The sequence below is a fragment of the Physella acuta genome, unplaced genomic scaffold (assembly GCF_028476545.2).
Source record: "Physella acuta isolate Inbredline_101_S28 unplaced genomic scaffold, ASM2847654v3 ptg001155l, whole genome shotgun sequence".
Taxonomy (NCBI): domain Eukaryota; kingdom Metazoa; phylum Mollusca; class Gastropoda; family Physidae; genus Physella; species Physella acuta.
Window position 1 is genome coordinate 121,270 of NW_026732672.1, and position 16,715 is coordinate 137,984.

General features: G+C 36.9%; 1 protein-coding gene across 1 annotated transcript; it reads left to right on the forward strand.

Annotated features, from left to right (window-relative positions):
* Positions 1–870: 870 nt before the first annotated feature.
* On the forward strand, positions 871–10,950 carry LOC131956487 (uncharacterized). Its single transcript, XM_059320959.1, has 11 exons — positions 871–940; positions 1,252–1,319; positions 1,432–1,487; positions 1,778–1,833; positions 2,019–2,233; positions 2,388–2,504; positions 2,914–3,087; positions 3,604–3,790; positions 5,117–5,271; positions 5,530–9,495; positions 9,938–10,950. Exons 1-11 carry the CDS (start codon positions 919–921, stop codon positions 10,163–10,165), a joined length of 5,244 nt encoding a protein of 1,747 aa, XP_059176942.1. The 5' UTR covers positions 871–918; the 3' UTR covers positions 10,166–10,950.
* Positions 10,951–16,715: the final 5,765 nt, after the last annotated feature.

Sequence of the window (16,715 nt, forward strand, 5' to 3'; positions counted from 1 at the left end):
CGAGTGATGTCCCCTTGCTTTCCACTTTGTTGTTGGGGTAAACATAACAATGGGTCTAGATCTAGGTCACTCTCCAGGATGCAGTAGCATGACCGGTTGACAGTCACTAGACTCTAGAGTCAGTATGTTTGTGAAAACTAAATTACTTCAAGACTTTTTGTTTAGTTTAATTTTAAGCCTAGCTGGACTAAAAAAAGTTTTATTTTTTAAATTTTATTTTCTCGTATCCGTATAATTTAGGGTCGGTAGCGGTATAACTATTGGCTCTACTAATGATAATGAATGAGGCATGATGAGGCCTAATGAATGAATGTCATACCTACTGACGAATGTCAATATGTACTGTACTAACTAGAACTAGACAGAAGAGAAAGTATTAGTAGAGAGTCTATTTAGTATTACTATTTGTATTTACTATTTAGCCTAGATCTAGTATTTACTATTAGTATTGTAGTGCCTAATCGTGCAAAACAAACGAAATCGAGATTTACACAAATCTCTGCATATTACACCTGCCTGAGCGTGAGTCGGAAAACTGTTGTGATTTAACTGTAAGCTGTTCTGTATCGATTTTGACATTTTCGATATATGCTAGCAATGTTTCTTCCAGACTTTTTTCTCCGGGGGGGGGGGGGGGCACTTAAAATTTTCGGTGGGGTGGTAGACTTTCTTTGGGGGGGGGGGGAGGGCGGACACTGTTAAAAGTATATATTTTCTATATAAATTATATAAATTTCATTTCGTTCGGGGGGGGGGGGGGGCGGTAAAAATGTTTCACCCCCCCCCCCCCCCCCCCCCCCCACCGAAGAGATGCCTGGAAGAAACTCTGTATGCTAGCCTTTTTCTGTCTTGTTCTTTTTTCAGGATGATGTAGATGATTATGTTTTTGTAGGAACAAAAATATATTTGAGTATTAAAATGGCAGCAAACCAAAAAAGACGTAAGTATATGATAACTCTAGGGCAGTGATTTCTAAACTACTATTCTAACTTCAAATTAAAATTATAATGTTTTAGTTTTAACCTCATCATAAGAATACAAAAGTTCATCATAGGATCATTACTTGGTACCCTTATTAGCAAAGTGTATGTCACTGTGTATTGTAAATGTAAAACTAATTTGTGGGGGGAAAAAGGTCTAGTAGTTGGCAGCATTCTTAGGAGTAAATCCATTTCTTTTATATAATTACTCCCAATACATTAATCATTATATATTATTGTGTATTATTAATATAAATATTCCTCTCTACAGCCCCTCTAAAAAAACATGTATCGTCTTTTCATATACCAAAGTCTCCATTACATTCAGGGGAGTTGAAGGTGATGTTTTAAATATTTTCTTTGTTTAAAGGAATTGATAAAATACCCTGACTAAAATTGAATGATGATATTCTTACCATGTAATAATAAACTTATATTATCATATCAACAGCTGTCCAAAAATGGCAAGACACCTAAAGAAACAGAAAAAAATCTGGGAAAACTGAGGTATAAAAAACACGCTGAGCATAAAAGTACTAATGCTATTAATTAGTTTACTTTTGTTTTCATTAATGATGTCTGTTTGATATGGTAGCATAAATAATTTATGTTTCACTTATTAATTCAGGTTTTATATTTATTAAATTACAATTATTTTGTTCTTAACTGTATTGATAGTAAAAATATTTAACATTTAAGTTATTTACTTCATTACATTACCTCAAACTCATCTTTTTCAATGAATTCCAGAATTTATTTTCACACTAAAATTACTATCTCTTATCTGTTGTTTTTAGACCACCATTGGCAAAAAGCAAGCAACAACCTGTGACTACAACTGGAAAAGCCACAGGTCTATAGGCTGAGTTTGATAGTTTGATGCTTAAAACAATAAAGAAATCATAAATAAATTATTTTATTTTAAATTCTTTTGTTACAATCGGTAAGGTTTAAATATTTTTAGGTAGAATTCATATTCGTACAATGGTAAGATTTAAGCTTGTGTTTTTAAATTATTTTTATTTCAATGATGAATAGATAAAAGCAAGTTAGACCTTTACAAGGCAACTGAAGAGATATTTGACTTTGTCCTGGAGGGCAAGTTGACAGTGTTACCTCCCCTCCCAAGGTCCACTGTCAGGATATTCCTTAGCTCAACCTTCTCAGACATGAGGGCTGAGAGAAACGCCCTGGCTAAAGACGCCTACCCCAGGCTGAGGGACTACTGTGCACAGCTAGGTTTGGGCTTTCAGGTGGGTACAGCAGCATCTTAATTGTTGGATTGGTTGGTGCCGTGATGCTGTTTTTGTAGTGGTGAGAGGCATTGCTTTGATTCTTTTGATTCTGTACGTAACTCTCCAGCATTTAGATTTGTACCCCCCCCCCCTATCCTGCCACTATTTCCAGGTTGTTGACCTGAGGTGGGGTGTAACAGCTGAGGCCACAAACAACCACATGACCACCAACATTTGCCTGTTGGAGCTGGAAAATTGCCAGAAAGTTTCTGTTGGCCCAAGCTGCATTGTAAATAGTTTTTTTCATTCATCATTTGATTTGTTTATTGTATAAAGTTGCTTAACTTATGTTTGTCATTCATCATTTGGATTGTTTATTGTTGTAAAACTTATGTTTGTCATTCATCATTGGATTGCTTAATTTTTATTATTTCAAAACTTAAGTTTGCCATTCATCATTTGGATTCCTTAATTTTTATTATTTCAAAACTTAAATTTGTCATATTTTGCTTGACCATAATGATTTTTCAAATTATATATTTTAATAATATTTTTGGATTTTATAAATTATAAAAATATATAGGCCCTACTAAATTTTAATTTATAACAATTTGCTGATATTAAATTATATTTTTCCCAATTAAAATAAAACTATGTTAAAAATCTGATGCTCTTACTACTATTTTTAAATCAAACAGGCAATAATCGGCAACCGCTATGGGTATTGTCCTCTTCCATTTGAAATAAGTGATGAAGAGTTCCAGATTTTAAAATCTGAAGCGTTACATCTTCAACTGACAGAAGTATTCTCATTGGTTGAGACCTGGTATAAGAAGGATGAAAATGCCATCCCAGCGGCATACTACTTGCAGGTAATGTTACACCTTGCAGGTAATGTTACACCTTGCAGGTAATGTTACACCTTGCAGGTAAGTTTGTGGTTTGCACCTAACACAGTGAAATCTGAAACATTGAATATAAACAGGAAACAGAAATTTCGCAAAACCTGGATCCTTGTTAACACAAACCCATAAATATTCAATTATCATTATCTACGTTATTAACAGCTAAGTGTACCAGTAAAGAAAATAGTCTACTTTGTGACTCACATGAAATGAACTACTGACTTCCTTAGCACAAAGGCATGAGAATAACAAAAATCTACTGCTAGTAAACACATATAGGTCATTAATCACAGCCACAGCACCATTTTATACCTTCTATACCTGTAATGAGAGAGGTGATAAACAATAGATTGTTTTTATTGAAAATTGGAAAATATATAAAAAGCTGGTAGATAATTTTATAGCATCTACTGATTGCATTTAAATGGGGGGTTTTAAAAAGTTAGGACATGTTTTAGATTGTTTAATATTTTTTCTCTGCAGCCAATATCATCACAGCTGCCTTACTTCCTTGATAACTCTTCAAACCTGAAAACAGAAAAGTTGAGCCATCAGCAAACATGGGCAAAAACAGAGGCTGAGATGTTGGAGACTATTCACAGATGTGCCGTGTCAGCTTGGGAAAATAAGAAAATATCCACAGCGAGAAAACATTGCTATCTCATGTCAGGTGAGATTTATATCTCATGTCAGGTGAGATTTATATCTCATGTCAGGTGAGATTTATATCTCATGTCAGGTGAGATTTATATCTCATGTCAGGTGAGATTTATATCTCATGTCAGGTGAGATTTATATCTCATGTCAGGTGAGATTTAATTTATATCTCATGTCAGGTGAGATTTATATCTCATGTCAGGTGAGATTTAATTTATATCTCATGTCAGGTGAGATTTATATCTCATGTCAGGTGAGATTTATATCTCATGTCAGGTGAGATTTATATCTCATGTCAGGTGAGATTTATATCTAATGCCAGGTGAGATTTATATCTCATGTCAGGTGAGATTTATATCTCATGTCAGGTGAGATTTATATCTCATGTCAGGTGAGATTTATATCTCATGTCAGGTGAGATTTATATCTCATGTCAGGTGAGATTTATATCTCATGTCAGGTGAGATTTATATCTCATGTCAGGTGAGATTTATATCTCATGTCAGGTGAGATTTATATCTCATGTCAGGTGAGATTTATATCTCATGTCAGCTGAGATTTATATCTCATGTCAGGTGAGATTTAGATCCACAGCGAGAAAAGATTTCGATATCCTGTTAAGTGATTTTTTGGACCATTATCAGGATAGCTTTGTGATCTAATGTCAAAACACTAATGAAGCAATTTAAAAATAGCGTAGATTTAAATCTGTTGAGTAATTAGATTAATTCAAAAAAAGAAAGAAAAATATAAATTTATATTAATTAAATATGCGACTATGTAAAATTCATTTCAATTAGGCCTATTTAATTCAACATATTTAAAAAAAATAATTTTGACAATAGGAAAATATTGAAACACTAGTACCTCCATCTTGATGATATATCAATGACCAGTAAAGTAATGTTATAAGATTACAGAATGACTCTAGAGTCATCCAACATTGATAGCAAAAAAAAACTAAAAAATAAATTAGAACCAATATTTCGATAAACCACTTTTTTTATTTGTAGATGTGTGCAACACTAATTTGGAAACTAAAGCTTTATAGCAGTATTTAATTCACACAACCTTTTTAATAAAAAAAATTTTAATTTGTTTCCTGGTTATGTTTTCAATTCAAATTTTAAGATAACAGTACTTATTCCATTTTTAATTTTGATTAAAATAATTTCTCCCCATAAAAAACACAATTTTTCTTTGTTTGTTAAGTATACAATTTTTACAAATTTTATTAATAGTATGATTATGTTAATGGTATGTTACATACTGCTTGAGCCTTACTTTCTTGATTATGTTACGTACTGCATGAGCTGTACTTAATTGACTTTTCTACCAGTGACTGAGCACGAAGCACGGAATGGAATAATTCAGGCTAAAGACCCCAACAGCCATGGTCTGGTGTTCCTCAGAGAGCTGGAAGGTTTAAGCCCACAATCCTACGCTGATGTTGGGGCTGCCAGGCACAAGGATCTTGTTTCTGTGGAGGGCCAAGTAATTCCATTTGTTTTTATTGCACTGTGCACTGTATCATAAATTTCCTAAGATTGCATCCATTACATTTTATAAAGATAATATTGTTTGAAACACTCAAAAATTCAAAATATTTATTTTTAATTTAGTAACATTTTAACTTGTGATGGATCAACTCACTTTAAAAGTATTTTGTACAATTAAAATAAATGGTAGTAATTAAAATATTTTTTTAAGACATAAATTCAGTGTTTATCCTGTTTTTTCCTCTGACTGTAGCTACAAGCTGACCAGCAAGCTGACCAACTGATCTCAGGGTTTAAGAAAGATCTACAGAGCTCCCTCCAGTCCTCTAATGTCAAGTCCTACACAGTCCCCTGGGTAGCTGGGGGACTACAGCCTGAGACCATCCAACATCACAGCCAGTACCTCAACCAGTTCTGTCAGGACTTTGTGTCTGGCGTCCAGCAACTCATCCAGGCTGACATGCAGGCTATGGAGGCGTTGATCAGACAGCAGGAATATTATTCCCTCTACAGCGAAGTCTTGCACCACGCCCACTTTTGTAGACTCAAGTGCCAGACTTTCTGTGGGCAGCAGGACTCCCTCGACTTAATCAGAGACTACATCCTAGACCCCAGCAACCGCAAGCCGTTTGTTATCTTTGCCCAGTCAGGGCTGGGTAAAACCTCTCTTCTAGCCATGGCCATGAACCTTCTGGGCAGTTGGATCAAAGACAAGCACATCGGTGTCATCCAGTTTCTGGGCACCTCTGCCCTCAGCACCAATATCTACAACGTGTTGTTTAATGTTTGTGGGCAGCTGGCTGACATCACAGAGAGCATCATGGAGCCGCAGTGCTACAGGTCCATGAAAACTCTTGTGGCCTACATGCCCAGGTTTTTCCGGACAATCGCCTCCATTGTCAAACAGCCTGTTGTCATTTTCCTTGACTCCCTCGACCAGCTGTCAAGCCAGCATGACGCCCACACAATGTGGTGGCTACCATCCAACCTACCACCTAATTTTAAGTTGATTGTTTCAACATTGCCTGACCGCCATGGAATTCTAGACAACCTAATTCCTCTCATTTCCCATAAAAAGAACTTTGTGGAGATGCCATTCCTTCCAGACTCGACCAGCAGCCAGATAGCCGCCAGGTACCTGGGACTGAGGCGCAGACGAGTCACAGACCAACAGATGATGTTGTTGCTGGAGAGGTTGAGAGCATCTCCCAGCCCGCTGTACCTGAAGCTTCTCCTGGACCAAGCTGTCCTGTGGAGCTCCCACACCCCAGTGTCGGAGCTGGTTCTGCCAGACTCTGTCAGGGTGGGCATCAGCCACATGTTTGAGAAACTGGAAGTCAAATTTGGGCAAAGATTTGTCCAGGCTGCGCTTGGTTTGATCAGTGTTGGCTTGAATGGGCTCAGTGAGATTGAGCTAGAAGATGCTCTGTCCTGTATGGATGACGTCATGGTTGAGATCTATCAGTTCCATGACCCCCCAGTCCCAGGGATGGTGCGGATCCCCCCGGTCATGTGGGCCCGGCTTCGCTTTGACCTCAAAGAGTACCTGGTTGAACGGTTAGCCCAGGGGCAGACAACTTTATTTTGGTATCATCGTCAGTTTGTTGAAGTTGCATCAGAGCGCTATACTTCTGGAATTACAGGTCAAAATCTCCACAAAATCTTGTTTGAATATTTCGCTGCTGAGCATGGTGTGAAGAGAGACATTGTTCTGACTGAACGAAATAATCTCTTCATCCCCAACGCTGACAGAAACACCAGCCCACAGCCCATGGCCCCATCGAACATTAGAAAACTAGAGTGTTTGACTTACCACCTCAAAAGTTGTACGTCCCTGCAAGATCCTAACTTTGCTAAACAAGTTACGTACTGTAACTTCCACTTCATCCGGGCCAAGATTGCCACCGTGGGAGCTGAGAAACTGCTCCTGGAGCTGGAGGAACAGCTGCAGCTGGTCAGGGACTCTGAGCTGGAAAAGATGGTCGCGTTTATTGGGACGTGTTCAGCAGCTCTGAAAGACCCCGTGGGGTGTGCCTTCAATGTGCTTGCCCACATCAGTACCTCCCCACAGCTTCCTAATCTAAATCTTCTAATAGCTGAGTCCAGGAGTTACCTCAAGAACTTGTCCAGGACTTTGCTTATCCCAACTTTTGCTTGTCTGGCACCAAGAGGCAGTGAGCCAGAAAAAGTGTATAATGGACTCGTCCATGTGAAGGGAAGAAGAAATGAGACAGTCCTCTTTGCCAATGAATGGTGCCCTGCCCCCTCCGACCAAGAATCAAAAGATGCTTCAGTCACTATAGGTCTGGTTGATATGAAGACAACAGACGTTAGCTATCATCCTCTGGAGGGGGTCAGTTCTGAACTTTTCTTGACCGCTGATGGAAAGGCCTTAATTTTCTTCTCTGCTGAACACGCAGCTCTAGTCAAACTGCAGACTGATACAGGGACACAAACTCTGCACACGCTGAAAGATCTACTCAACGGTCAGGGACCTCACGTCAAACAAGCGCACCTGTACCACGCTTTAGCTTGCACATCAGAAGATTTGAAGCACATTGCGATCTCAGTGGGTGATGTGGTAGCTGTTGCAGACTTGCAGGACATGCGCCCCGTGGCACGGTACCAGCTGCAACACACAGCGCATGTCACCAACCTCCACTGCTGCTCTGGTTCACCGCTCACCCTCATCCTCACACAGGTCAAGCACACTCACTCTCCTGGCGCCATCACATTTTTAGACATACTCAAAAGGGAAGTGACTCATTGTACTGAAACAACTTTTGAAATTTTACCAAGATGTTCCGCTGTTACTTTAAATGGAGAATCTCATGTTTGCTATGGCAACAATCCAGATGGAAATGTTATATTGTTGAGTAAAATCAAACCAGCAGGGACTTATTTGAAGATTGATATAAAGAAACAAATCAATGGGATGGAGGTCTCTAGTGTAGATCAAGACATATACTTTCATATAGGGGACTCAGAAATCCAAGTTTTGAATGCTGAAACACAAGGATGGACACGGACATTGGAGCATGGAATAGATATTTGTTGTTTTGATGTGTCCTGGGATGACAAGAGATTGCTAGTAGCTGATGTCAGCAACACTATAACTTTGTATAACAAGCAATTTGATAAACTTTTTACAAGGCATGAAAGTTGTAGTGGAATAGATTACATTGCTGTTTACCATAGTCATGTGGTAGTTCAGATAAGTGGCGTGGTGAAAATTTGGAATGAAAAGGAATTGTTCAAGGTGTCAGTGCATGAAGAAACTGCTACAGAAAGTGCGTCCATGCAGGTGTTGCACCAACAAGATGACGTCACGTGTTTTCTGATCTCTGAGAGGGAAGAGCTCTTCACTGCGGGTCAAAATCAGATTTGTCGTGTCTGGTCAATGAAGGATGACTCTTTTGTCAGGGAGTTTAATCTTGGTCTGGCGCCAACTGAGATGATGATGGCAGTGCATGATGTTCTGGTTGCCTTCTGTGAGAAAACAAAAAGACTTGTAGCTGTTAAATCAAAGAACGGGGAAGTCCATCACTACTTTGACAGTCATGTGTTTTGTTTTACACTGACTAAAGACAAAAACAAGCTTGTCTTCCTCACAAAAGAAAAAGTATGCAGCATTCATGTATACGACATAACGACCAACTCATTAATTAAAAAATTTAACGTTGGTATTCATTTTCCGTTTTTAAGTGCACGTCTTTTGATGTCTGTCTCTGAAAGGTATGCTGTGTTTATGCTGGAGGTCTCGCAGGAGGAGATTGATGCCATCACAGCCATGAGGAACAAAGGCACCCAGCTCCCAGCACAACAACACCCCCACAGGTTCCTGGCTGTGGACCTGACCCAGGGGACTGGCGCCCCCATGCATGTTTATCACCGTCTGTCCAAAGTTCCGCAGCTGGGGGTGACGGTGGAGCCGTACAAGGGTAACATGGTGATGGTCTCCACCAGACGCTGGGTCTTGTTCTGGGACATCCCAACAGGAAACTGTGATCACATGATGTGCAAGTCCCCTCGGCAGACTAAAATGTACCGTCCTGATTGGTTGGGTCAGGAGTGTGTGGGTAGTAATGATGTCATCACCATGTCAAGATGCAGGAAGTATGTTGCTGTAGGCTCCAGGGATGGGTATCTGTTCGTCTATGATGGGGAGACTGGCATGCCAGCAGGGATGAAGGCGCCAGCATCAAAGCACCCATCACCAGTAAGTTTAACAAGCTAATGCCCATGTATTCAACTTTTATTTTAGAGATGTTTTAAATTTTTCTTTTATTTCTTTCTGAATATTATAATCTTTGTTAATATTTTTAATTTCATCAAGGTATGTAACCCTTTAAAGAAATATTCACTGATTACAATTACCAACATACTAAAAAAAAATGTTTTTAAATAATTTTGTTAGAATAAGTTAGAAAATGTTCTAATTGCATCTAATTAAAAAGAAGTTTTGAAATATTTTTAAAAAATTTAATTTTGTTAGAATAAGTTAGAAAATGTTCTAATTGCATCTAATTAAAAAGAATTTTTTAAATATTTTTTAAAAATTTAATTTTGTTAGAATAAGTTAGAAAATGTTCTAATTGCATCTAATTAAAAAGAATTTTTGAAATATTTTTTTTAAATTAAATTTTTCCCTCAACCTTCAGGTCAACCAAGCCTGCTTCAATCAGTCGAGTACTTTAGTTGCCTCCTCCTGCACAGGCGGCCATCTTAAGCTGTGGGATCCCAAGACAGGCAACTCTGTCTTCTCCATCTCTGTGGGGTTGGAGTTGCAGCACTTGGAATTCTCTCCTAAGGGGCACAAACTGGTGGCAGTAACAGCTGAAGAGAAAAGTCGAGTCCTTGTTTTTGATGTGCAGTACATTCTAGGATAAACAGTAATGAATCAAATTCATTTAAATCAACAACAAAATAGTTATCTCTCTATAAAACAAGATTGATTAGCTCTATTTGTAGAGGGAAAAAAAAGAGGAAAAAAATTCATTTAAGGAAACGTTTAGTGGAATTTTAAAAAATGTTCATTTTATCTATCATTTACAGTAATTTTTTGCTTTCTACCTTGAAAAACGTGAAAACACTATTTTTAGTGTGGTACTTCATTCTGTTCCTTTTTTTCAAGGTGGTTAGCTACATAAAATATTCATTTACACAAGATTTTCAGTTACATAGTATGGGCAGCTCCATATTGTAGCTATTTTAATATATAATTGCCTAGCTATTTAAATGTATAAGTGACAGCTATTTTAATGTATAACCGATGACTTTTTGAATGTATAACTGATGTCTATTTGAATGTCTGCTGTAAATTGGCTTCCCCCCTCAGGTTTTAACTAGTGGAGAAAAAGTAAATATGAAAATATTTTAATGTATTTTTTACAATTTAAACTAAGTAGTAGAAATATAACTCCAGAACTTGTGATGCCTGAAAATGTTTTTAAAAAGAAGTTATAAAATACCTTGTTGCTCAGTTTAAGATTATGTTCAATTAGTTTCTGTTGACTTAGTGTAATCTGTGATATATATGGGCAGCTTTGGACAGTTCATTGGTGGTGATATTTTTACCTTTTGTTTTTATTGTACACGCTCAATTTATTGTGCTTTCAGATTAAGCTTGTGAATTATAAATTTTTAATTATAGGTCTATTTAATTGTTATTCGTACATACTGGTAATTTTATATGTGTTTTCTCATACTAAGAATTTCTACCTTTTTATGTGCTGAATTTTGTAATATATTAAATAATTTTTTTTATTTATAATTATATATATATAATGTATATATATATATATATATATATATATATATATATATATATATATATATATATATATATATATATATATATATATATAATAAATCTATGATCCATAAAATATGTCCCAAATTATCTTGTCAAGCCCTTGATAAACAAATTATAAAAATAATAAAGGAAACTTAATTTTTGACTAATCACTACCTCATTGGGGATGAGGTGGTCGAATGCTAGAGCTCACAACTGCTAATCCAAAAGTCTTGAGTTTGGATCCTCGTCTAGAGTCCTTAGAATTCCCTGGGCACACCCAGCTCTGATGGGTCCCTGACTTAAGGGAAATAATATGGCTAGCCATAGGGTTGACCACACCATCCACCTGTATGTTGTGATAGTTAAAACAGTTGAGATCTACTTTATCTGCCTTATGTGTATTTGGGCATGAACAGTAAAAACATTATTACCTCATTGTATTGATATTATTTTTACTTCTGCCTGATCACGTTTTTTATAGGTGTAATTATTTTAAATTCTAATGTATAGATTATGTTCGGATTATACAGAAATAAGTTTTAACTTTGTTTTAGATCATTTACACTCTAGTTAATTAAAATATTCTAGATATAATACAATCTTTAATTTGATCTATTCGGATATAATTAATGTTTAGCTCAACGTATTTGTATACTTTTTTTTAATGTATACCTTTTACAAATTTAATAAGAAGCATAATTAAACATTAATGATCTCTGAAATGTTTTTTTGTTTTCCATTGTTTGTGATCCATGTTAGGAAGTTATTGGAAAGAAACTAAAACAAAATCATAATTAATTTTCAAAAATAGATTAATTAAGAGTAATAATTATGCTAGATGCACCATAAAACAGACTACAGTAGAACCTATTTGGGTACATTTTAAAAACTGTTAAAGTCAAGGTACGTAATCGTTGTTCAGCACATCATACAACTATTGCATTACTTCCCCTAGACCTCATATTTTCGAGTAGTTCAAACCTTCGACAGATGTTTTCTCAATCGAACTAGCCAAGTTAACAGTAACCCAACAGATGAAAGCCGTGTTGGTTAAGCTGGTTTTTATTTGGTTTTAATTGTTTTAGAACTTCAAACACAAAGGATCTCTGATTCTTATATAGGTCGAGATGAGGCTTGTCCTGGGGGGGGGGGGGGGGGGGGTAGGCGGAAACAACCGCATTTACTGTCATCCGATGTCTTAGTGGGGAATACTATCTGGAAAAACTAATCGGAGGGGGGGGGGGGGCTTTTCAATTTTGTTCCTTTAGTAGAGTTTTCGGGACAGATTGGGGATTGTTGGTGCGATTTGCTTATTCTACATACAATAGAAATATATGGAAAAACCAATTGAATCTCCTCTCAACACAAACTTTCTAGCTGGTTACGCCACTGCAAGACGACACGCTTTTTAAGATGGCAGCACAACCCCCCCTATATTGTCACAATCATCCTTTTCGTCCCTCTCCCACCCCCGCCAAATAATGTCACAAGCTATGGTACAATGATTCCCCCACCTCGACTTATACAATTAAATGTTACAAAAAATTCCAACTTATCTCGTAAGTAGGCCTACTTTAAATATAAATCTCCGTGACTTTAAAAAAGAAAAATGTGTATGACGTCATTAAATAAAGACCCCCCCTCCCACCCTCGCCTTGCTAATTTAAATTAAATGAATTTCCTTTCATCAAGACAGAAATATTTCACAAATTGACAATTTCGAATAAAAATGACTCCCTAACTTTAAATAAAACACGTTTAAAATATTTGCCAGTGTTTAAATGTTTACATTATAAAAAAACAAACAACAAACCATTGAGGTTTTGTAATGGCCTTCTGCTGGGTCCGCTCTAGTTGCATGTGTTATAGACATGTCCAGTGTTAAATTGGTTTTTTAGCTTTCCCTCTTCACGTAAATTGGAAGGAATTCATTGCGTTTTTCTGATTCGCATTAGACTTTCTCTTAAAATAGAGATCAAAGAATGGAGGTTTTTTGTTGATAAAATTGAAATCTTTGTTGAAACTTCATTTGCTGTATTCACAGCCTGCAACAATTACATATGTATAACTGTAAACCCATATATATAAATACAAATATATATATAAATATAAATATATATATATATATATATATATATATATATATATATATATATATATATATATATATATATATATATATATAATTCATTACAATAGCCTGTTTATGCATGGATGGGATCAAAACAGTATAGCCTCGTATTTGTTTTATGAGGTATTAGGTCATACAATTGTGTCCACCTAGATGTATGCTGTCATGGTGTCCACTTAGATGTATGCTGTCATACAATTGTGTGTCATACAATTGTGTCCATTTAGAGGTATGCTGTCATACCATTGTGTGTCATACAATTGTGTGTCATACAATTGTGTGTCATACAATTGTGTGTCATACAATTGTGTCCATTTAGAGGTATGCTGTCATACCATTGTGTGTCATACCATTGTGTGTCATACCATTGTGTGTCATACAATTGTGTGTCATACAATTGTGTGTCATACAATTGTGTGTCATACAATTGTGTGTCATACAATTGTGTGTCATACAATTGTGTGTCATACAATTGTGTGTCATACAATTGTGTGTCATACAATTGTGTGTCATACAATTGTGTGTCATACAATTGTGCTTACCTAGAGGTATGCTGTCATAACTTTGAAGTTTGAGCAGTACAATACAATTTGATGAATGTAAATTCTTTGTGTGTGACGTCAGCTCAAATTTGTTGCAGACGATCAATGCTGTTTCCTAAGCACGTGCGGGAAGATAACAAGCAGACGACATTAGCGAAGCGTGACGTGTCAGGCCGACAAAGACACAAGGTGAGTGTGGGGGAGAGGTTGGGGGGAGGGGCTGGGCTTGGGGGGGGGGCATACAGCTGACTTTGTATGACTTTTGTCATGTATGTCGTGGCACTAAGATACATACACACACTTTGTCCTACACACACCCACATCATCACTCCCCCCCCACACACACGCACACAGAACCACACATTCCCACAATGTCCACAGCGCGTGACGTGCCCACAGCGAACATCTTCTGAAATTGTTTCGATTCTGTTTGCCACAATTAGACCAACGCGTGTCTTCGAGAAAGTCTCTCCAGAAATTCTGTGGGTTTCTGGCATTTAGCTTGACCTATAGTTCGAGAAAACAATTAACTGTATAATTTAATGGCAGTCTTTATTTTTTTATAATACCAACTTCCTGATATTAGGGATGTCAAATTCTTATTAAAAGATAATTGTGCCTTTATTGTTTGATCAGTGTCACGCTAAAGAAAGTTAAATCTAAAATATTTTTGTTAAAGCAGTCAAAAGTTTTTAATGCATATGTATATATATATATATATATATATATATATATATATATATATATATATATATATATATATATATATATATATATGGATGTATGTATGAATGTATGTATGTATGTATGTATATATACATATAATATGTATGAGTGTATGTAGCCCATATATAATCCATACATGTGTCTAACAACGATGCCACCCCACCTAGTTAGAAAGAACAAAGAATGACTTAACGAGACGGCCTTACAGAACAAAATTTAATTGGCCTAACTCAGTAAGGAGAGTAAGTGAACGATTACCGGCCCGCACCCACCCGCGGCCCGCACCCCCTCCACCACCTCCCTCCACGGGCCACTGAACTAATTATACGTCGTGCATAAGTGTGAGTGGTGCAAGAAGATGTGCTCCGTGTCTGCCCGTGCATCTTGTCAGTCATGCAAGTCACATCTCGTGTCTGGTGATGTTGCTGCATCAGCCGCATTGATTCGTCAAATTGTTCAAGTTAATGTCTTTGTTTATTGATAGTGGTTTCACTTCCTTGGCTTCTCGCCGTACGCATCACTCGCCAGTGTAAATATTGAAGGAGACGGTGATCTTGTTCACAGTTGTTTTTATGTTGTGCGTGTTTGTTGTGCGTGTTTGTTGTGCGTGTTTGTTGTGCGTGTTTGTTGTGCGTGTTTGTTCTAGCTTAGAATAAAGTTCTTCATGTTGTGTACATCAATGATGTAGGCATGTTTTATTGGGTGGGTGGGCATTTTCAATCCTACCAATATATATATATATATATATATATATATATATATATATATATATATATATATATATATATATATATATATATATATATATATATATATATATATATATATATATATAAGAGAGAGAGAGAGAGAGAGAGAGAGAGAGAGAGAGAGAGAGAGAGACATTCGTAATTTAAAAAAAAAAAAATTACTCCAGCTAGTAGTAGTTTGAGGGGTAAATTTTGGGGAATGGGGGAGGGGTTTAACCCGCCTAAACCTATGACCCCCCCCCCCCCCCCTCCCAACCAGCCGCCTATGCAACTGGTAATAGCTATATTTCGCTGAACATAGATGACTTTATTGTTCACCTAACATTGTTCACTTATATTTATATGACGTGGACATTTATCACGTGAAGGGGTGTGGGGGGAGGGGGGGTGGACTCGAAATTGTGACGTGGCAAACATGGTGTGTTGAATACAAAATGCATGTTCGTTCGTCACAAAATGTTTGGTGGTGGTTTTGAAGTGTTTGTGATGGTGTTTGACAAAGGTGGAGTTCTAATAAAATTTTCTCAAATGGCGTGATATGATTTTGATGAACGACGATTGTTGGTCTTTCAAGTTTTATGATTGATGAAACCATTTGATCTAGTTAAACATTGATCAACTACCATCCAACAAACCAGCTACCCATATATCGCCCATCATCCAACAAACCAGCTACCCATCTGTCACCTACATCCAACAAACCAACTACCCATCTGTCATCCATCATCCAACAAACCAGCTCCCCATCTATCGCCTACCATCCGACAAACAAGCTACCCATCACCTACCATCCGACAAACCAGCGTGTGATCAGTCATCCAGCATAACAAGTGACCAATGATGAATCTCCCAGCCAACCCGGTCATTCCGGAGCCACCAGGAAACAAATTAATCTCTATTGGAGATTCCCGATTTGGTTCCAGGTCACTGGCTCCAGGTGTGATTAGATCCCGGCAGATCCTCGCGTCTGTTGTTTTAGTGCTCACTGACAAATAGTTCACCATGCACGTGATGTGACATCCCGATGTTATTTTTATCTTTAACTCGTATCAAGCAGTGTGTCCTGTGTCTTGCCATCAGATGTATGTTGTGTCTTGTCATCAAGTTTGTCATGTATCATGTCGAGGTTCTAAAACTGAACCCCCTCACACCTTCCATGTTCTGTAACATCTTCGATTATAGAAAATTTACTGTGAACAATTATTTTTTAGAACCTCTCCGATCAAAGCCAAGTCTCTTTCATTCACCAAATTCTTTTTAAAAAAAGATAGGCGCCACATGTAGTTGTACTGTCACCTTGTGTCGACCATTGAATGAATACATCATGATAGTTATTGAATCAATACAATCTTATATTCATTGAATGAATACATCATGATAGTTATTGAATCAATACAATCTTATATTCATTGAATGAATACATCATGATAGTTATTGAATCAATACAATCTTATATTCATTGAATGAATACATCATGATAGTTATTGAATCAAT